This window comes from Hylobates moloch, unplaced genomic scaffold (genome assembly GCF_009828535.3).
Source record: "Hylobates moloch isolate HMO894 unplaced genomic scaffold, HMol_V3 SCAFFOLD_2, whole genome shotgun sequence".
NCBI lineage: Eukaryota > Metazoa > Chordata > Mammalia > Primates > Hylobatidae > Hylobates > Hylobates moloch.
Window position 1 is genome coordinate 118,583,635 of NW_026652277.1, and position 23,338 is coordinate 118,606,972.

At 33.4% G+C, this 23,338-nt stretch overlaps 1 protein-coding gene across 2 annotated transcripts in view; it reads right to left on the minus strand.

Annotated features, from left to right (window-relative positions):
* The window catches only part of ASCC3 (activating signal cointegrator 1 complex subunit 3), a 390,213-nt gene that overhangs the window by 275,453 nt on the left and 91,422 nt on the right, over positions 1–23,338 (minus strand). For both annotated transcript variants that reach the window (XM_032155721.2, XM_032155702.2), the window contains exons 6-8: positions 22,737–22,941; positions 21,875–22,016; positions 21,147–21,272 (exon numbers count right to left, since the gene is read on the minus strand). In XM_032155721.2, the coding sequence (XP_032011612.1) occupies positions 21,147–21,272; positions 21,875–22,016; positions 22,737–22,941 (473 nt within the window). The remainder of the gene's footprint in view (positions 1–21,146; positions 21,273–21,874; positions 22,017–22,736; positions 22,942–23,338) is intronic.

Consider the following 23,338-nt stretch of genomic DNA (forward strand, 5'->3'; position numbering starts at 1 on the left):
TACAAGTGAAAGGTGATGCTGGCGTGTCTGCAGAGAAAATGGAGAGAATTAGCAGAACCCAGGCTATCTCTTCGAGGTACAGCCAATGGATCTGATGATGACTTAAATGTAAGATGGTGGAAAAAAAAAAAAAAAGAGATAAATCAAAGATGACTTTTTTCTTGAGTGAAAAATAGTTTTTAGGATATGAAGAAGACTAAGATGACAGACTGAGAGAGAAAAATAAACACTCCATTTGAAGTACCTATTATACATCTAAGTAGAGATTTCAAACAGGCAATTACATCAGAATTTGAAAGTCACGGAAAGGTCAAGAATTTTTTAAAATTCATTTTCAGAAAGGTAGTGATTCTTCCAAAATTACACAGTAGCAGCAGACTGAAATTTCGAAAGTTTGCATTCTAGTAATCTTTCTAAATTCTGTCTAAAATAAGAAGTTAACAGACACTAGGTAAAGGTTTAGTGGATTCTTCGAGGAATAAAGTATATAAGGTTTTATATAATAACACTACACCTCTATTTAGTTGTTAGAAATCTTCTTTTTGTCAATTAGGGTTTATCAGCTGTGTTTGTAGTCAATGGAATTTTGTAATATACTACTTAGACTAGATAAGCATTGTTATAAGTAACTAGTCACAAGATTAAACTTCAATCATCTTAATAAAAATACTTTTGATAGTTAACATAACTTAATAAACAAATTTTATTACCGAAAGGCTGTGTGACATACAACAACGCAGATTTTTTAATATTTAAAATCTAATCATGCAACAGCCTCTGAAAATTGAATAACTTGGTGTTCCAAATGTAATCAAAGTCTTGCTTAGGAAGAGTAAACCATATCCAATATAATGTCGTCGATCTCACATATTTGAGAAACGTTTGGCTATTCAATAAATATGAAATAAATATGAAATAAAATAAAAGTTAAGTTTAATATATTCTGATTATTTTACTTCAATAATTCATATGATTACTTGGGCAAAAGAATCATACACATTTTACCACATTAACAAATATATAATTAGTAATTATGTAGATAAAAATCTTTAAGGTAATTTTAAAAGATCAACATAAAAGATGAAGATTGCAAGATATACAGCTATGATAAGCTTTCGGCTTTCCTAATTACCAAGTGATTTCTCAAATTAGAGGAATAGTTAAGTAAATTATGATATACCTATTCAATGAAATAGTATGCATTCATTAAAATAGTAATCAAGGAGAATATGAAGCAACATGAAAAAATCCTACATACATTAAGTGAAAAAAATACAAAATTATATTTTATTTTATTTTTTGAGATGGAGTCTTGCTATGTTGCTCAAGTTGGTCTCAAACTCCTAGGCTCATGTGATCCTCCTGCCTTAGCCTCCCAAGTTGCTGGGATTGCCATCATGTGCCAGCATGCCTGGCTCCAAAATTATATTTATACTATGTTTACAACCATATTTTAAAAGACCACATTAAAAAACTAGAAGAAAATACTTGGCTGGCTCCACTCCTCTATTGTTACCATGGAGTCCCCTTTTCATCTCTCTGAGGATAAACCTAATTTACTGGTGAAAAAGCTTTCAGATAGCAGAAACTGATTCATATTTTACATGAGTGAGCCACCTTTTGCCCTATAATTCTCATCCTTTTTAAGTTTCAGGGGGTCTCTCAGTAATAGATTCAGATAAACAAGTGTACAACGTTCAGGACTTCAATTTAGGCCTTAGAGACCTTGGGACAGGTAGGTTTATGGATATGTTAATTTCAGGTAAACTATGTTAACATACTAGGGAAAGTATCTTTATCTGACCAGTTTGTTTCCATAGAAAAATGCATTTGGGTTGTAAATAAACAACTTAGAAATCAAGGCTTAGACCATAATCTTTCATACTCTACTAAGAACAATAGAAGACAAAATATCAGCTACCCTAATCATAGAGAAATCTTAAAGGTAGGGACTGCATAGTAAGAAACAAACAAATTAATCCTACAAGTTGAAAATAAACAACTGAAAAATATTTAAAAACATTTTAAATATTCCCAGTCTAATTCATCACTGTCCAATGGAAGTATATTAAAAGCCATATAACATATACTTACATTTTCTAGCAGAAACATTAAAAACACACAAAAACATGTGAAATTAATTTTGTAATGTATTTAATTTAACTCAATATATCTAAAATATCATCTTAATATGAAATCGTAAAATTAGTATATGTTACACTTAAAGCACATTGCAATCTAGACTAGCCATATTTCAATTGCTAAACACCCAGATGTGGTTAATGGCTACTATATCAAACAGTGCAGCTCTGGAGAGTGCCCAGCTAACTTATATAATGCTCATAAATTGATAAATATACTGTCCTAACACAGCAGATTACATTCAGGGAAGATCTCTTAGGGCAACATTCAAAAATCCTTAATGTGGTTGAAAAGACCCTGCCATAATATGAAGTTCATGAAATTCAGATAAAATATATTGCCAGGTACAGTGACTCATGCCAGCAATCTCACAACTTGGGAGGCTGAAATGGAAGGATTGCTTGAGGCCAGGAGTTTGAGGCTGCAGTGAGCCATAATCATGCCACCACACTCTGGCCTGGGTGACAAGGCAAGGTCTTGACTTAAAAAGAAAACAAAAAACTACATATTGAGGAGTCTTTAGGAAAGAGAAAGGACATTAGTCTTTTTCTTGATGTCTTATTCTCTATAGTTATCCTTGGTAAGCATAAAAACAAGAAAACAAGTAACCATTTGTTGAATGCGTTAAACAATGGAATTAATGTTCTTTTCCAAAATTGACTCAATCACTCATACTTATTTCTATATTCCAACCCAAGGTCTAAAACAGTGAGGTTGAAATGTCAACCACATATTACATTAGTGTCCCAACCTAAGCCTCATTACTCACCTTTATTAAAGGCTGACAAATACTTGACAAATACCTCACGTGATCTAATGAAATCACTTGTATTCCCTAAAGTGCTAAACAATAAATATAAGCATTTTCCTTTAAAATATAAGACTACTATGAGGCAGAAATTATGATTTTCAACTTCGTCTCTCTAATTCCTAGGATAGTAAATGGTGTAAAGCAAATACTCAGTGATGTTGTTTTTTCTTCTGTGCTTGCTTCAGCTGAGTCATTTTGATTAAATCATAATTATCAGCTATGAACTGCATTGTTGATGAATGTTTATAAATCAACTAAGAGTTAAGATGCTCCATGTTAAGAATAAATTGTTCTACTCATATTATTTATTAAGTTCCACAAGTGTTTTTTATCATATATTATAAATATTAGTCAAATAATTTTTTTCTATACTTATTCACTGCAGTTGCCAATAAAACACCAAGTTAGCTTGGATTGCAACTGCTCCTGGTACACTTGTTTTTTGGTTTTGTTTTTGAGACAGAGTCTTGCTCTGTTGCCCAGGCTGGAATGCAGTGGTGCGATATCGGCTCACTGCAACCTCCACATCCCAGGTTCAAGCGATTCTGCCGCCTCAGCCTCCTGAGTAGCTGGGACTACAGGTACGTGCCACCACGCCTGGCTTTTTTTTTTTTTTTTTTTTAGTAGAGACGGGGTTTCACCATGTTAGCCAGGAAGGTCTCAATCTCCTGACCTCATGATCCGCCCGCCTCGGCCTCCCAAAGTGCTGGGATTACTGGCGTGAGCCACCATGCCCAGCTGGGACATTTGTTCTTAAAACCAAAAAAGGTAGTTTCAAAACATACTTTCAAAATATTTTTTAATCTTCCTGACACTAAGCACTAAAAACTCTAAACATAACCAGACATTTAGCATATCATGGAATTTCCCACATTAAAAATGCATACAAATTATGTATTACATAGGAAATATGTAACATTCTATTTTTTCTACTGATCCCTAAGAAACTGATTGACTGGTTTATACCCAATCCCAATTTACATATCTATATTTTTCTATATTTATATCTCTCTATATATATTATACCAACATATGCTATTATTTTAGAATATCATCCTTCTAGGTCCAAAGGTAACAAAATATTATTTCTAAGAGACTTTATAAAAATTACTAAAACCCATGCTTATTTGTTTGTTTGACCTGCAAAAGAATTATAGGGAATTCTTGGGAGACTGTATAGTCCAACTAGGGATCCTCCTCTACTATATATAACAGAGTTGGTCAACTAAACTCTAGATCAGTGTATTTCACAAAGAAGGTTATGCCTTACTAGTGAGTTATGAAATTAATTTAGTGGATTGTTATCAGTGCTTTTAAAGAACAGAAAAGAAAAAGGAAATACTAATGCATCACATGTGATAAGGATAAAACAGTTTCATGAAAATTTTGTTTTAATTGTGTTTGAGTATATTGATTACAATGTAAAATATTTTTTAGATGAGCGCAATAAAAAAATTTGAAACCCAATGCCACAAATAAATACTTTCTAGTGAACACAAATGCATTCTTTCAAAATATGATCCTACTTCATTTTGGGAACACAAAAATATTTCGCTCACAAATCAATGCCTATAAACTTCAGCCTATCTAGCAATTTCACTTTTTAAAAATGTATCCAAAAATATACTTACACATGTGCAAAATTGTGTATGCATAAGATTATTTATCACAAATTATCTGTAATACCAAAAATTAGAAACAATCCAAATGTCCTCAATAGTGTACCACTGGAATAAATTATGGCATATCCACACAATGAAATTCTATGCCTTCATAAAACAGAATAAGAAAGTTGTCTGTTTTCTGAGATGAAAAGATCTTTTTATGGCCAAAAAAAAGCAAGTTGCAGAACAGTATTATAATATGCTATTTTATTGTCCAAATTTGAGGAGGGCAGGAAATAATAATTTATATTCACTTGCAGAAATTCTGAAAGAATACATAAAATTAAATACACTGCTTATTAATGAAAGAAGGCAGGGACCTGGGAAGATAAAAGACATAAATAAAAGGCTTTTCAGTATGTAAAGGTTGCTAGTTTTTGAAACCATATGATAATACCTATGCCAAAAAAAAAAAGAAATATGACTGACATCTTTTAAGAAATGGAAAAACTAAAAACATGTCTGATTTAGTGGAAAAGCCTAAATGAGCTCTCATGTATTATATATTTCATATTAAGTTCTTCTCATTATTCCTTGAATTCCACCCTTTAGAAACAAAATAATAAGTTAAATTACTCTTCTCATGCCCCTTCAAATTATTCTACACCATATGTCCCCTACTCAGTGCTCTTCCCAGCATTCTCTTTTTTGGTCTTAACATGGCTAGTTCCTCAAAGGACTTGCCAATTAAAAGTTTGGGCACAGAAGAAAACAGCAAGTGTTCTTTCTACCTCCAATATTTGTGACATCAGACCTGTGGTCTCATCTAAACCTCAGTGGCTTCACCAGAGGACCAGATCTGTTATTAAATGCAAGCCTAAATCACATCTTGCTGCTATCTAAAATGTATCCTCCTACTCCTTCATCATGTACTAAACGCTGCCTACCAAGTGTCAAGCTTTGAGGACATGGTCTGTCCTCAAGAGCTCACATTGCAGCAGATGAATCTAGACTACCAGAAACCCATTTCATGAGCTCCAACTATAACTTTGTTTCCACATACCTCCACATTGTAACGTTTAAAGGAACCAGGGAAGATCTTACATACTACTTCACTAAATACACCAATCCCAAACGACATAATTTGTGACAAGTCAGTAGACTAAACACAAAAACTACAATGTGATTTCTAATGCTCTTGAATTAAAGGTAAATATATAAGATAATATATTCCTTATTTAATTTGGCAAGTAAATTGTTCACTAATCTATTTAGCAACCATTTTTACTGAGCACGTACTACATATGAGGTTTTGTTTTAAATGTTTTAAGTGCATTATTTCACTTAGCATCAAAAGAAAATTAATGAGGTAGGTCTTTTCATCATCTTTCTTTTAAAGAGGGGGGAAGTAGGGCATGGTGAGTTTAAAGAACTTAACCAGGATAAACGGCTAGTAAATTGCAGAGCAAAGATTGAAACTCAGGCATCTGACACCAAAGTCTAAATTAAAAGTCCAAGTTAAAGGCTTGTAAAACTTATTAATTTCATTACTTTACACTTTTATTTTTAAGGTTTTTTGATTCCTAAAACTGATTTTTAACCAAGTAACATAATTTATAAAACTAAATATGAAAATACAGTCAATGAAAATACTGACTTTACTAATAAATAAATGCAAAATAGAATAAGATACAATTTTATTAATCTGAGTGTTGAAGATTTTTAAAAAATCTATTGGTCTTCGTAATGTTTATACCTTCAAATATATTGCTTATATCCAATTCATATTACAAATGTGCATACATCATTTAACCTAACTCCCAGACAAAAAAGTATCCAAGTGAAATAACTGAACAAGAATGTCAGATATATAAATAAGCACAAAGATGCTTGCTTTAACATCATTTACAATAAGAAAAAAAAAAAAACAGACACAAGCTGAATATCTATAAATAGGGTACTGGAGTAGGTAATTCATGACACATTCTCCATGAATCACGGTAGATAAGAAGAATGAAGGTATATTTGCTTATAGAAAAATGTGTCTAAAAGAAAAAAAAAGTATGCCACAAAATAGTAGCTAATTAAATATATTAATACAAAAACATTCTGGAAAGATATATATCAAAGAATACTGCTAAAGTTGGGGCTATAAAGACATTTTCACTTTCTATTTTATATTATAAATGTAGATGTTATATTTTTGATATTATTTTTTGGTAATAGATAAATGTTATCATCAGCCCTACAGAAATCTTTTCTGTTTAGATAAAATAAACAAAAAGAGAAAGGCCTATTCTGTATTGACTTAATGTATTAAAACAACAATATTTCTTTATAAATAGAAATACCTAACGCTTTTGTAGTAATACAAAATAACTGACTAAGCCTCTTTTTCATTCTGTAATAGAGTCCTACATCTTTACAAACACCAAATTTCTAATTTGTACCCCCTCTTGTAAGTATACTGAAAAATTACTAAATTTTATTAAGAGATATGAAAGATAGTACATGGACACTGTTATTTTCTCTTTACTGAAGAGTCACGTGTTTTAATGCTTTATGGTAAAAATAGATTTTGAATCAGATGATCTGGGTAGAGGAAATTAAGTCTTAGTAACAAAGCACCTCAAAAGAGTAACCTAATACTAAATCTTTGAAAGAAATGAGATTGTTAGATTTTGTGAAAATCAAGTTACTTATTTTCTACAATGAAACTGAGCCAATTTGTATTACATATGAAGAAAGCAGTAAGAAATCCCACCTAAATTAATTAGAAATTGCAATGCATTATTCATATATTTTTATGTTACTTAACTGAATGCATTTACACCATCCATTCACTCATTTAATCATTTATTAATTTAAAGACAGTGTCTCGTTCTGCTGCCCAGGCTGGAATGCAGTAGCATGACCATTGGCTCACTGCAATCTCAAACTCCTGGACTCAAGTGATCCTCCCACATAAGCCTCCTGAGTACCTAGGACTACAGGCACGCAGCACCATGTCTGGCTAATTTTTTTAATTTTAAAAAATATGTTTAGAAATAGGGTCTCACTATGTTGCCCAGGCTGGTCTTGAACTCCTAGGCCCAAGTGATCCTCCTGCCTTGGCCTCCCAAAGTGCCAGGATTACAGGTGTAAGCCACCATGCCCAGCTCATTTACACTGTATAAAATATTGACAATACTCAATATGCCTGTGTCAATTCCTAAAACTTCTCATACAGAAAAGTCTAAGAAGCATAAGAAAAACAAATTTCAGCTAAATACAAATGGACCTTCTAAATATACCTCACAGCCTGATGGTAAAATGATAAATAGTAAGTTATTACTGGCCTTGAAGACAAAACACAGGAGAGAAAAAACAAATAACAGCAATACCATGTTTAACAAGAATTTCAGATATAATGGGAGTCAGAGAGGCATACCTTCTTCTTGGGAGGGTAAGAGGCCCTCCTAATTCCCAGGAGAGGTATAATTTGAGCAAAAGCTAAATGTTTAGGAAAACTGAAGAAAAAATACAAAGTTCTCAATGAGGGATTTTAAAAGAGAAACAAAACTTGGGCTGCACCATCGTAACAAGCTCTACTGACAAACCATCCAGATTGTACATCTGGGTTTTCACTAGCACACTCTTAACAATAACTCAGCATGTCAGATGTCATTCTGAAACACCTTCTTTAGGGTGCTATGCCAATAGTTACATTCATACACATGCTCATGGTATATTATTATATTAAATTAAGTGTTAGATATAATGCATATGGCAATATTGTCTTCCAAAAATTCCCATTGAGGATTCTAATAATGGAATTCTCTTGTTTAAGGAGATGTACATTTAAAATGACATTCTTGCATTATTTAATCAGTTTGGAAAGTTTAAAGTCATATGAACTATAACAAATTTAAATTAAATAATTACCCTTGATTCAACATCTGTAATATTTTGTGGGCTTGACCATATAAGTGCCCAAATATTTTATCCTTTGCAAAGATTTCGAGCAAACTAGTAAAAGTAATTTAAAGGTTCAAGTCAGACCTGAAACCAATTATTACCATAAATACCAGCCAAGAATCTAAAAATGACATTTTCATCGTTGGATTCAACAATTTAACAGAGACTCTTTAGCTTCAGTTTTATTGCCATGATTAGAAGTCCAGCTGTTTATCAGAAGTTAGATCCTACAATCTCAGCCAAGACTGTCTGTAATACCAATTAAATAATTTTAGGCTACAACACTTTGAAACCACACTTCAAATGATATACCAGAGGCCTACTTACACACACCTGATTCCTAACAGGGATGAAATTGAGTCTTAAAAATGGGTCAAAACGGTGCTAGAGTAACTGATTATCTATCTTTAAAAAATGAATTTAAACCTTTATCTTACTTCATATTATCAGTAAGTATCAGTTTTAGATGGTTTGAAAATGAAAATGTGCAAAGTAAGATTTTAAGTGGCGGACAGACCCTAAGGTAAGCCCAAATAATCCCAGATGCCTGCCTCCTGGTGTTCATGCCCTAGTTTAATCCTTTCCCCTCAAGCGTAGTGGGACCTGTGACTTGTTTCTAACCAATAGAAGAATATGGCAGAGGCTGTCACTCCCATGATTATTTTATGTTACATATGACTCCATCTTGTAGGATTTGCCTTCTGACAAGAAACTGACACACTCTTGTATTTCTCTATACTTAATGAACAATTAGAGGCTGAATTTGAAACAGTTTTAAAATAATACAAGAAAACATAAACATGAAATACATAGGTATAAATTTAACAAAACAGTTGTAAAACATATGCTAAAAATTATAAATTAATCATGAAAAAAATCAAAGAATACTTATATAAATGAAGAAGTATATAATCTTCATGGTTTGGAAGGTTTGATATTAAGATTTAAATCGTCGGCCGGGCGTGGTGGCTCACGCTTGTAATCCCAGCAGTTTGGGAGGCCGAGGTGGATGGATCACGAGGTCAGGAGATCGAGACCACGGTGAAACCCCGTCTCTACTAAAAAAAATACAAAAAATTAGCCGGGCATGGTGGTGGGCGCCTGTAGTCCCAGCTACTCGGAGAGGCTGAGGCAGGAGAATGGCATGAACCCGGGAGGCGGAGCTTGCAGTGAGCCGAGATTGCGCCACTGCACTCCAGCCTGGGCCACAGAGCGAGACTCCGTCTCAAAAAAAAAAAAAAAAAAAAATTTAAATCCTCATCAAATAATCGATAGATTCAATGGAATCCCAGTTAAAATCTCAGCAGAAAATTTTGTAGAAAACAACACAATTCATATGGAAATAGAACAAATAGAATAACCAAATACTAACACCTGTTTTCAAGACTTAGTATAAAGCTTCAGTAATCCAGACAGCATAGCAAAGAATAGACATGCAGGGAATCAAAAATAAGCTCACCTGTATGTATATGGTCAACTGATTTTTAACAAATGTTTAAGAAACGTGCAAAAACAAATCAATGTAGAGAGAAATCTTTTCGATAAATGATGCCTACATAACTGGACAGCTATATGCAAAAACAAACAAAAACCTTGACCCTTACCTTTCACCATATATAAAAACCAATTAAAAATGGATTATATACCTAAATGTAAGAGCTCCAACTTTAAAACTTACAGAAGAAAATTACGAAGAAAATCTTAATAACCTCTCACAAGGCAAAAATTGCTTACATATGACCAAAAAGCATAATCGAGTTTTTTTGTTGTTTATAGAATGAACTTCAAGGGCACTAATACATTTGCTCCACTGAAGACATTTTGTGAAAAAACAAGTCGCAAAATAGGAGAAAATATTACAAACACATATCTGAAAACGGACTGTATTCAGACTACACAAAGAAGTCTCAAAACTCATTAACAGGAAAACAAATCACCCAATTAAAAACTTGACAAATTATTTAAGCAGAAATCTCGCCAAAGAAGAATGACAAGTAAGGACACAAAAAGCTGCTCAACATTATTAGCCATTAAGGAAATGCAAACCAAAACCATAATGAGATACTACTACACAACTAAGTAAAATGTTTAAAAATTTTTAAACCGACAATATTATGTGCTGACAAAAATATAGGGTAAGTAGAATACTCATACATTGCTGGTGGAAATACAAAATGCTCCATTCACTTTGGAAAACAGTTTGCCAGTTTCTTACAAATATAAGTATATATTTACTATATAATGTATCAATTCCATTCCTATGTACCCTAGGAAACCAAAAATATATGCTCAAGTAAATGCCTGTACATGAACAGTTTAAGTCATAATCAGCAAAATTTGCAAACAAGCTAAAAGTACTTCAAATGGAGAATGAACAAATTGAAGTACAGACACAAAATGTAGTATGTTTCAGCCATGAAAAAAAAAAACAAGTACTGAAACATACAGCAATATGGATGAATGTCTAATATATCACATTAAGTGACAGAAACCAGATTCAAAATATTCATGACACTTACATGATATTATACAAGTAACTTATATGATGTATACATAAGCATTACACAAGGAATTGTATACTTATATGACATGTTGGAAAAGTCAAAACTATAGGGAAAATAAACAGACCAGTGGTCTGCAGGAACTGGGAGTGGTGGGAAAGAGTTTGTAAAAGAGGCAGTAGTAAAGTTTTTGACATGATGAAAATGTTGTTTTTGATCGTGTTGATATTTACATGTTTTTGTTCGTGTTGATATTTACAAAATCTAGTACACTGTACCCCCAAAAGGGTGTATTTTATGGTAGTCAAATGATAACTTTAATACACCTGGCTTTCAAAAAAGACAACAAAAACAAAACAAAAAATAAAGCAATACAACAAAATGAGGGGAGGAAAGGAAAGGAGGAAGGAAGGGAGGGAGGACAGGAGAGAGGGCAGAGGAAAGAATTTGGTGGGGAGGCCATTTATATATATGATTGATCATCTTATCTTTAAATTTAGGGAAGTAACCTATAAATCCCATTGACTTTTATGTTTCTCTACATGAGATCTGAAGCTCAGAGTATAAGCTTTCCAAATACACTGAACCCATAATTCAAAAGAGTAGGGGAAGGACTTAGTCACAGACAACTGGAGACGAGCTCAAAGGAGGTACTGAGGAGGCCAGCGCTTTTAAAAACAGGTTCCTCATGCTCAGGTCAGGGGCTGCTGGTCAACACTTGAGATTTTCATTCATTTGCCGGGGGTAGGAAATAGTAATTTGTACATTTCTTAACAGCCCCCAGATGACTATTAAGTATAAGCAAAACTGAGAATTATTATCAAACATCCTACCCATCCACAACACAGTGATTAAGTTTTCTGATTCATCTATGTTTAATAATTTAATACAATCTACTCTGGAAAGAACAAAGTACATTTTACTCAGAAAAATTTCTGTTAAAAACATATAAGTTTAGAAGAAAGAGGTCCCTATAAGAAAAATATTTTGCTTGAAGTTCTTGTGTAATACGTAAAGATTTGAAGGGACAAGCAAAACATTTAGGGGAAGATATCATGAAAGCTGTGTAACAAAACATGATATTGTACCGATTGCTCAATAATTCATTGAGATCCCTTTATATACTGATTCCCTGGTACATTTAAAATTTACCAAAATTATATGCTTATTTTCATATAACTCTGAAATTTAGCAAGAACGTGAGACCTTATTGAGAATGCAAAATGAAGCAACCTATGTTTACTTAACTACTTTGATATTTGCACCACTGGATCAAATTTAAACATGTCCTCTCTAAACCTCTTGCTGTCAGGGTTGATGTGGTGTGCCAGGGTTTATGTGATGTTTATGTGAAGGGTTCCCAGATAAAACAACAAAAGTCAGCTATCAATGTGAGAAATTAATTGAAGGAACAGTTTATATAAGCATTTCTTGAGCTGACAATTTACTGATTTCCTAAAGTGTAGCACAAAAACCGCTATATATTTTCTGTGTGCTAACTCATGTAATCATCAAAATAAATAGTCTGGAAAGGAAACTGAAACTCAGAGGCACAATTGAACTTGATTCGTGTCACCAAATGTGCAAATGGTGAAGGGGGGAACTCCTATCAGTCCTACCTAACTGGATAGCAAGCTTCTTAAAGCCAGGATCATAGTTCTAAACCTCTGTGTATCCACTGCAACTCCTAGAACAATGCTTTGCATCAATCATGAGCTCAAGAAACTATTACTGATGACCAATAACCAATACACATGTACTTTCAAACCAAATAACAAGAAAATCTATAAATAGCAACCTGTAAGTATCAAATATTTCTGTGTATTGTTGTAGGTCTGTGAAACCACAACACACGGATATATTGAAAGACATGGACTAAATCCAGTTCTAAAGCAATTTGAAATTTCCACAATATAACTTAAATTCATTAGATTTTCAGATTTCTGAATTCATTCAAGTTGAAAAGTTATCATTCTGGGACAGTTCAATGTCTTTAAGTTTTTAATCTTCTCCATTCTAATTTCCTGCTATAAAATCAATAAAGTGTAGGTTGTAAAGAAAATTATTTTGTTTGATTACTTTACTCCTAGTTAGAGGCAGATGTTAGTATAATTTTTTCTGAAGTTTAGCAGGCATTTTTGAAGCAGCTGGTGCCCTTTTCATAGTTATCTGTTTGCAAGTGTTCCCAGTAGACTATACGGTACTGCAATCCTGAAAAGGTTTTGGGCATACAGACAAAATGAATTCTTATTTAGAAGAGAAAACATAGACACTATTTCCCCTCAAATAAGACTTGGGCATTTCATAGTTTTGAATGATAAAGCATTTTCATAACAAGTAAACATTATTTTTTAATAATTTAAATAATTGCTGAGTCAAAAATTGATAAAAATCTCATTTATAATTTTATAAGGAAGATTATCCAATATATCATTTTTAAACATATTAAGCATCTATTGATAGCCCAAACAGAAAACAATAATTGTTAAAAGCATGTACCACACTGAATGTATCAAAAATCCCCAATTATTTTCAAGAATAAACTGAGAATTTTAAAAGTTTTTCCTTACGGTTTCCATAGTTGCACACTAAATAATACGCTAACACATAAAATCGTGGCCTTCTTGACAGTGACCAAGTTTTTATAACAAAACTTAATTTTGAAGATTCTGTATAAAAGATGCCACAGATAAGACATAATCCCCAACATTTTATGCCAGGTCCACACAAAAGTTGCAACATGAAGTCAAGAACTATTCTTTTCTCTGTATACCCAAAACAGCTGTATTAAGGAAACAATTGTTTAGTTCATTATCACTGTTTCCGATGAAGATCAATGCCCACAGACTAAGCAGTCAAGAAGCAACTCAAGTGTCATGTTCTCCAAGAAGTCTTCATTAACAGCCATACTCTGCAATGATCCCAGTAACCTTGTTCTGACACATCCTATCACAGACAGCGTTAGTTGTCCACACACAATCACTGTTTCATTTTGTTTTTTCTAATGAAAACACTTTTTTATTCAGAAAATCTGGCCTCTTTGACAAAATCATGTGTTTCACTAAGCCGAACATGGCAAACTTGTTTCCCTTGAATCCTGGAAAATATTTCCTCACTCTTGAAATAGACATAGGAAAATGCAGTCCTCATTTCTTACTGGACTTTTTTTGCACAGTGACCCTGGAATAACAGCCATGATGAGAGTTAATTTGAGGAAAAGCCAAAAAAATGAGGGTAGCAGAGTAGAAAGACATCAACAAGCTGGGTTCTGAATAACATCATTGAGCAAACAAATGGACGAACCTGGACTATTTGGCTTCCTATGTCTTTTTGTTATTTATAACATAATAGTATATGTTTTTATGAGTTAGGTTTTCTGCAGTCTGAAGTATTCAAAGTGATAGAAAAACTAAATCTCAACAAGTAATCATCATAATATAGTACTGTACTTATCAGTTTTCCTGGTATTGTACTGTGGCTTAATCAGTTTAATATACCTAGAAACCAGTAATACTTCCTGTCATAAATCATACAAACAGTGCCAATATTTGGGTATATTTCATAAAGCAAATATTTTGCCATACAATACATCTGAATAATTTATTGAAAAGAGGTGGTAAAATTATGTCTATCTTTACATGTATGAATTTTTTTTTGGTTAAAATATCTATTCCCTAGCTTTGATATTCATTGCTCTAGAACTAGTAAAATCATCGTGGTCAATTAATTATTGCTAGTGCTATAAATTATTTTTGAAAAACTCCTTATATAGTCCAATTATTTATATATCTGGAAAGAAGAGAAAATTTACATTTCCATTAAAGTACCCTATAATACTTTATTTAAGGTTCTTTCTAAGAATTTAATAGTTTCCTCCAATGTCGTTTTGTTCAGCATGTCCTAAACAAGTTCATCCAATTTAGAATGAAAAAAATGAGAAAAACTGTTTTTAAAATTGCACTAACAACTGACCTCAGGAAACAGGCTAAAACAGAAACTTTAACTTGAGTTGCATGAGAAAATTAATAATTTGGCTTGGAGCAGGGTGGCAGTCCACAAATCAGGTAAGAAAATAAAATATGAAAGGGTTTTTTTCTTTCCATTTCTTAATTGTCACTTTGGAAATTACCTTTATGAAATAAGTTATTTTTATGTTCATTTATGCTATTCAGCTACTCTTTCATTCCAAACCCATGCGGAGTAGTAGTGGATGCTATCATACAAGATCTGAAAGGCCTAGCAACATAGTCACCATAGCAAAACATCTTGAACTAGTTTCTAATTAACTGATAGAACTAAAGAAAGCAGTCATTATAATTACTGACATTTGTGGTTATCTTAAGACCGACAATTTGGAAAAAGCCAAATAGAGAAGGTATGAAGAAGTGTGACTTTCCTTTGGCTTTACTTTGTTCAACATAGTTTGATTCAATCAAATCATGAAGGCGAGAAAGTTAAAGAAGCATCCAGAAAAGTACTTCAGAATATGGATCCTTTTCGTGAGATCACTTTGAAGACAATGAAATGTCACTAAAACCTGCTCATACCCCAGATTAAAAAGCCTTTTTCTAAAGCATCTCGCAAGGCTGTTTATTATACTGTCACACATGCCACCAATTTCATCAGAACCATGGCCTTGAAATCACAGCCTTTTAAGAGGTCGTATCAAGAAATATTAACAAATTATGAAGTTTGAAACTGAAAATTGAATTTACCATTTTTTAAAATTTACAGACATCATAGCAAAGATGAGTTCATAAATTTCAAGAGGAAGGAGGCTGGGCGCGGTGGCTCACGCCTGTAATCCCAGCACTTTGGGAGGCCGAGGCGGGCGGATCACGAGGTCAGGAGATCGAGACCACGGTGAAACCCCATCTCTATTAAAAATACAAAAAATTAGCCGGGCGTGGTGGTGGGCGCCTGTAGTCCCAGCTACTCAGGAGGCTGAGCCAGGAGAATGGCGTGAACCCGGGAAGTGGAGCTTGCAGTGAGCTGAGATCGCGCCACTGCACTCCAGCCTGGGCGACAGAGTGAGACTCTGACTCAAAAAAAAAAAAAAAAAAAAAAAATTCAAGAGGAAGGAAACACAAATGTGGCACAAATTAAATGGAGCAAAAATTAAATTTCTAATTTAATGTGGCAAATACTAAATTTCCTTGATACAAGCCTAGCTAGCCTCACCTGGCAATTTGAATCATGGGTTGCAGAAAGGTTAAGTAACTTGCCTAAAGTCTGGCAGATAGAATGTGGAGTAGTGAAGACTGAAACTCAGCCTAGATTCAGGGGTCTTGCTCCTAACCAACATTGTATGCTCAACATGCACAAAAGTTTTTCCTATTTCCTATTCCTCACCTTAGTAAATGGTACTATCACTCACCAACACTGCTCAAAACAAAAAGCCTATATCTCATTCTAAATTATTCTCTCTGTCTCATCCCCTCCTATTTAATCAGTCATCACGTCTTACATACACTAGCAGCTAAATTTCTCTCAGTTGTCCCCTGTATATATAGGCTGCCCCTTTCTTAATTTAGGCTCATAGCTTTTCTTCCTTGAATTATTGCAGCAGCTCTACTTTCAACCTTCAACTTCGTGTTGCAGCCAGAGTAATTCCTTTAAGTGAAAACACCTGATCATTTACTCTCCTATTTTTAAGAAGTAATATTTCCCACAATATTGAGTCTAAACCTCTTAGTATGCTTTTCAAAGCCCTTCATGTGCAGGCAATTGTCTTTTTCCAGACTCATTTCCTGGCGCTCTCCACATATGGCCTACATGCTAATAAGACTGAAGTGCTTGATGTCCAAAGGTAACAGCAATTTCATGCAACATCCTTCATTTGGCATACACCTCCACCTGCTTTGTCTATCTGGCAAAAGTGTATGCCTTCATATCCTTCACGAAAACTTCTTCCTTGATCTCTTCAGTCTGCCTTTTCTGCTGCCATAGAACTTTGTACAACATAACCCAACTGTACCACTTATTTCCATGAAAATGGAACAGATACACTACATTGAGTAACTTAAGATCAGAGATAATATCCTATTCATTTTCCCAGAACTTAGCCTAATAAGCACAGGATTCAAGAAGCTAGGCTCATAGAAAACTTAAATCTTAAATTCTTTACAATCAGATTTTATAGGACTCAATTTTAGTAAATTTTAAAATGAAATATTACATGCATCTTTTATATTACTTTTCTAAATCAAGTGTTATCTTTGGGCCAGTAGTCCATTTTTGCTGAATAACACCCTACTGACTCTTAAAAAATCTAAGTCCCAACTGTGGAAATAGACAGAAGTCAACATATTTAACACCAACAAAGAAGTAAACCTGAGTTTCTCACCAAAAATATCAAAGACATAGTCTGTCTTCTTAGCATCTTTCTCATCCTACTTTTAAGGGTAATAATAGCACCTCCTTTCCTTTGGGAAACTCCCCTTTGACTCCTAGTGGCTCATGGGGAGCTGATAATAAGGATACACAAGTGAGCAGCCATGTGTCAGTAAGAACGCCATTCACATCACATCCCAGGGAAAGGTATTGGTTCCAAAATGAACTGGTGACCTAAGTTAGGAAAATCAGAGTTCATCCTAGGAGGTTTTTTTGTTTTCCTGGCAGAACTGGTTGGAAAAATATATATATATTGCTTCTGGGATTATAGTATGGGGAAACAGTTATGTTTGCTGCTTCTGCTGCCATACATTTTTCCCTGGTTATATGGAGAAAGGCTATCTGGGAATCAGGGGATGAAAAATAATAAGAGAAACACAAAAGGGGGTGGGTAAGAGAAAGGAGGAAAAGAGGGGAGGAAAAATAAAAAAAGGAAATGGAGACAAAGAAAGAAAAAGAGATAAAGAGGAGAAAAAAATCTGATGACATCATTTGAGCCTATATGTCCAAGCTGGGCACATAGGCAGCTTTACTTCTGGACAATCCAGGTATAAAAGCCATAAATTGTCACCCTTGCTTGCTTTGACTTAGATTTCTAAAAGTTCCAACTGAGTGACTCCTGACTAATCAAGAGATGCATCTATATTTTTTACATTGTTCCCTTTCCAAGAAAGTACAAAACCCATTTAATGACATTAATGGTATTTTTGCATGTACTAGAATTTTTAAATTCTCCTTAAGTTTTTAATCAAATTACAGAAGTTATTAAACTTATCCAATGTGACGGTCAGTAAAAGGACATATAAGCATCTTAGGACAGTTAGGAATAGCATGCAATTATGATCTCAGTGAAAGACGACAGACCTTCATCATCAACAGCACTTTCTCTGACACATAAAAGATCCTGCCTGGTACAAAAAAGATCCAAGACAAAAGAAACATCTACTAAACTATCTGACATTCTGTTAATGTCTATTTTTTCTCCCAAGGTCTGTATTATTACTCAAGCTTATGACGTCTGGCATGATCAATATCTACAGTGATATGATAGCAAATGGTTTATTGATTTATAATGACAAATCTCACTTAAATGTATTACTCCCCAATTATTATTAGCCACTAGAAAAGTACAAATTAAAACCACAATGAGAAATCACTACAATCAGATGGCTAAAATAAAAATAATATATAAAAATATAAATATAAGTGGCTAAAATAAAAATAAAAAACAGTTACAACACCAAATGCTGGTTAGTATGTGGAGAAACTAGATTATATCGAATTGCTCATGGCTATGTTAAGTGGTACAGTCACTCTAGAAAACAGTTTGGTAGTGTCTTAAAAACCTAAGCGTGCAGTTGCAATATGACTCAGCAAATACATTCCTGGACATTTATTAAACAGAATGAAAACTTATATTCACACAAAAACCTGCATACCAGGTTTACAACAGCTTTATCTGTGTTATGGAAAGAACTATGCCCTTCAACATTTGTATGCTGAAACCCTCACCCCTCAATGTGACTGTTTTAAAGACAGGACTTTTAGGGAGGTAATTATGGTTAAATGAAGTCATGAGGGTGGAGTCCTAACCTGATAGGGCTGGTGAACCTGAAAAAAGAGGAAGAAACACCAGCGGTCTCTCTTCAAACACACACAGAGAAGAGGCTATGTGCAAACACAGGAAGAAGGCAGCAGGTACCTATCTGCAAGCCAGGAAGAAATCCTCACCAGAAACAGAATCTGCTAGCACCACCTGACCTGTGAATTTCAGCCTCCAGAGCTCTGAGAAAAGCAGTTTCTGCTCTTTAAGCCACCTGGTCTGTGGTCTTTTGTTATGGCAGACGAATATAGTTTCACCAAAACTTATCAATAAAATAAATGTCCTTCAGTAGGTGAATAGTTAAAAAAAAAAAAAAAAAAAACTGTGGTCATCTACATCACGTGTGGTAGGCAGAATGATGCCCCCCAAAAATCTCCACATCCTAATCCACAGAGTCTATGAATATATTAGATTACATAAGATATGCATATTAAGGTGGCAGAGGAAATTAACCTACTCAGAAAAACTCTTTTACTCCAATAATCCAAATAAAAATGAACAAAATACTTATTTAGAAATAAGTATGACAGAAAAGTTAAAAAGCCTGTTTCACTCATTATTAATTTAAATAAATGTCAATGATGCTTTTTTAAAAATTTAAAGATTTAGACCGAGTGCGGTGGCTCACGCCTGTAATCTCAGCACTTTGGGAGGCCGAGGCGGGCAGATGACTTCAGCTCAGGAGTTCAAGACCAGCCTGGCCAACATGGCAAAACCCTGTCTTTACCAAAAATACAAAAATTAGCTGGGCGCGGTGGCGCATGCCTGTAATCCCAGCTACTCAGGAGGCTGAGGCAGGAAAATTGCTTGAACCCTTGAACCCAGGAGGCAGAGGTTGCAGTGAGCTGAGATCGCACCATTGCATTCCAACCTGGGCAACAAGAGTGAAACTCCTTCTCAAAAAAAAAAAAAAAAAAAAATTAAAATTAAATATTTCATACATAAAACTTAATAAATCTTAATGATTATATTGCTTATAATGATTGATAAGGTTTATAACAATTGCATTATAATTGTTTAGTTTTATTGGCTGTCAGTCCTGGCTGTATTTTGGAATCACCCATAGAGCTTCAAAAAATCATTCCCAAAATATTGATACTTGGACCTCTTCGAAGAGATTAGGACTTAAATAGTAGCGAGGCACTTGGATTATAAAAATGTTCTATGAGTACTTCTGATATACAAGATATAACTAGAATTTTATTTTACTCTAAAAACTTATTGTAAAAGACAACTTAAAACTGTAAGTTATTTTAGAATAAAGGCATAAAATGGAATAGTATGTAGTGATAAATTGATGCTGCAGAAATATGTTTACTGACATAGAAAGACACATGTAACTATACATACACACACAAAACAGTATGTATGATGTAATTCCACTTTGTAAAAGAAAATACATATGGACACATACATATAGAAGGAAGTTCATTTTGGTTGGCTGTGAGTATTCTTTATGATGCTTTATGCTGCTGTTTTTGCTTGCCTGTATTATTTGTTATTTCTGAATGATTCTATAGAACATATATGAAAAACCACAGCAACTTAATTTTGATACGGAAAAGATTAACTTTCAATAATATGAATACTTTAACCTAAGCTAAGGAATATTATATTTTGAAATAGAGCAAATGTGACAAAATTTTAACAAATGGTGAATCCAAGCAAAGGATATAAAGATAGTAATATTCATGCCAATTTTCCACAGGTCAAACATCATTCAAAATTTAAAAATTTAGAAAAAATAAATTCTTAAAGCTACTTTAGAGTTTGCCACCCCCTCAATGTATTCTATTTTATTATAGGTTGATCATTTGATATAATCAATACAATAAATAAATCCTTTAACATTTTATTTAAATCAGTTTACATAAGTTAAACCAAAATCTTAGCTGAAAAAAAAACATGGAACATATAAATATATGCACAAAAATACGCACATTTGTTTAATGTATGAAGAAATATAATGTATATATTTTTTAAACTCTCCTACTGTAATTATCTAGTAACCAACTATATATGTCTATACTGTATTTGCCAACTAATAATGTTTTAAAACAATTTTTCCAGTATAAATTCTTTCATACCACATACCAAGACTCAAAACTATCAACTCTATAAAAGGCTCATCTCACCTCATCTAAGTCTTGGATATAAACTGGCTTTTCCTCAAAGCTGAGTGGCATTGGTTCGCTGTAGGGAATCCTTACTTCTTCATAAAGCTTGTTATTCTCTCTTTGGATTCCTTCTGGCAAAATCATCTATAAACATCAACAATAAAAATCCAATAATAATAAAAAATAAAACACTTGCTCTGGGAAATATTCTTTAGAAAGAGAGAGAGAGAGAAAACACCACTGGTTTTATAACAAAGCACTAGTAAATAAACTTAGCTAATTTAAAAGAAAACAAACCTAAATAAAACAAAAACAAATGCAAAAAACCACTCACACAAAGCATTAACATATCAGGTATTTTATATAACACACAGGGCACAGTATGTTGACAAATCTTAAAGTATACACTAATTAGACGGTACACCTGAATACAAATGTATTCATATAATTAGGAAAATGTATAACATACAGTATAAAGTTTAGCCAAGCAGCGATGCAACTGATAAAACTCAAAAATACAAATTGCAAAAATAATGAAAGGGAGGGAAACATATATGTTCTGAATATCTACTATATGTCAGGAGCTTTACATATGTAAAGCACATTATGTCATTTTCCCCAATACTTTAAAATAAAATTTAGCATAGTCAACTAGTGTTAGACTCACGAAGGAACAGGGAAAATCTACACATCATTTCTTTAGAAAAGACATATTATTGAACAGTAGTTATATAACAATGACATACCTTTGCACCAGCAATAAATGCTGATGTTTTCATGGCTTCAGCCTGGGAATCATACACATGGGGATAATGCATTTTTTCAATGTCTGCGTCTCTCTGCCTGCTCAGAATTGGAACACTTCTAGCATTCAGAAGCGCCTGTTCTCTATAAACATAAAAATAGGACTAATTTGAAATGTTTATCTTGAAAGGTAACGCATACACTAAAACATATATTACTAAAACATATATTACTTCCACCATAAAAAGGAAGAAATTAAACTACACAAAGGAAGATTTTAGGAATCCTGAAATTTTCTGAGTGACAAAATAGGATTCAGTACATTTCTAGATATTATTTATAGATAACACCACCTGGTAAGTTTGATTTAATGCTCTTTCTAATTTTGTTTTTTCACAATTCAAATATGTTTACTTAACAAGGTATACATTTCTTTTTTGAAATGTGTTTCAATGTTTAAAGAATCAAGTACCATAATGCTTATATTTCATTTTTCTCCTTTCTACTTCCAAATAACAACATTTTTTAAAAGGTACATTAAGCACAGAAATAAAATGTATCCCAAATAAATGTATGTAAGCTATAAAAATCTTAACCTAGTGGTGTGTACACAGCACCTAAAAATAGCTTACCTCTATAATCTAAATCTCTTATCTACTTGGATGTGACCAAGAATATTCTAATTAAGCAGACTATTGCTTTCTTATCCCAGAAAATTAGGTATTCATAAAACAAACTTCTACGAAGAAAACGTGACTTGAAGTAAAAATCATCTATACTGCTAAGACTAAACTAAAAAATGATAATGATATGTAAAAGCAGCAATTACAACACAAGCATTTTTCAGCTCCTGGATTTTATTACCTTTGTATCCGCAATTCCTTAGGATCAAAGCACACAAGTCCTTCTGAAACTTCTAAATCTTCTCCAGCCTTTTTTTCTCGTCTGGCAATTCTTTTTTCTTCACGGCGATATTGTTTCATTAGCTGCTTTTCTTGTTCAGACTGAATAGTGACTTGACAACCATAATTGGGTTTAGCATTTTCTCCTAAAATTTTTTTACAATTGTCTAAGAAGCAAATTTAAGAAACAATGTTTTATAAATCTGAATATGATTTAACCTTCATGAAAACCATTTCTTTCCTCCACCCCACAGCATATAATGCTCTAACAATTCATTTTTTAAAGCTGGCAAATTCAATTACATGTTTTAAGGTGAGTTTTTAAAAATCACAGTATCTAAATAAAATTACAAGGTGGTTTAAGAAAAGTCAGCAGTATTTTCTTCCTACAGACTAAACAGTTCAATGTCACTCACATTAAAAATTCTTACATATAACATTAGGAAGGCCGGGCGCGGTGGCTCACGCTTGTAATCCCAGCACTTTGGGAGGCCGAGGCGGGCGGATCACGAGGTCGGGAGATCGAGACCACGGTGAAACCCCGTCTCTACTAAAAATACACAA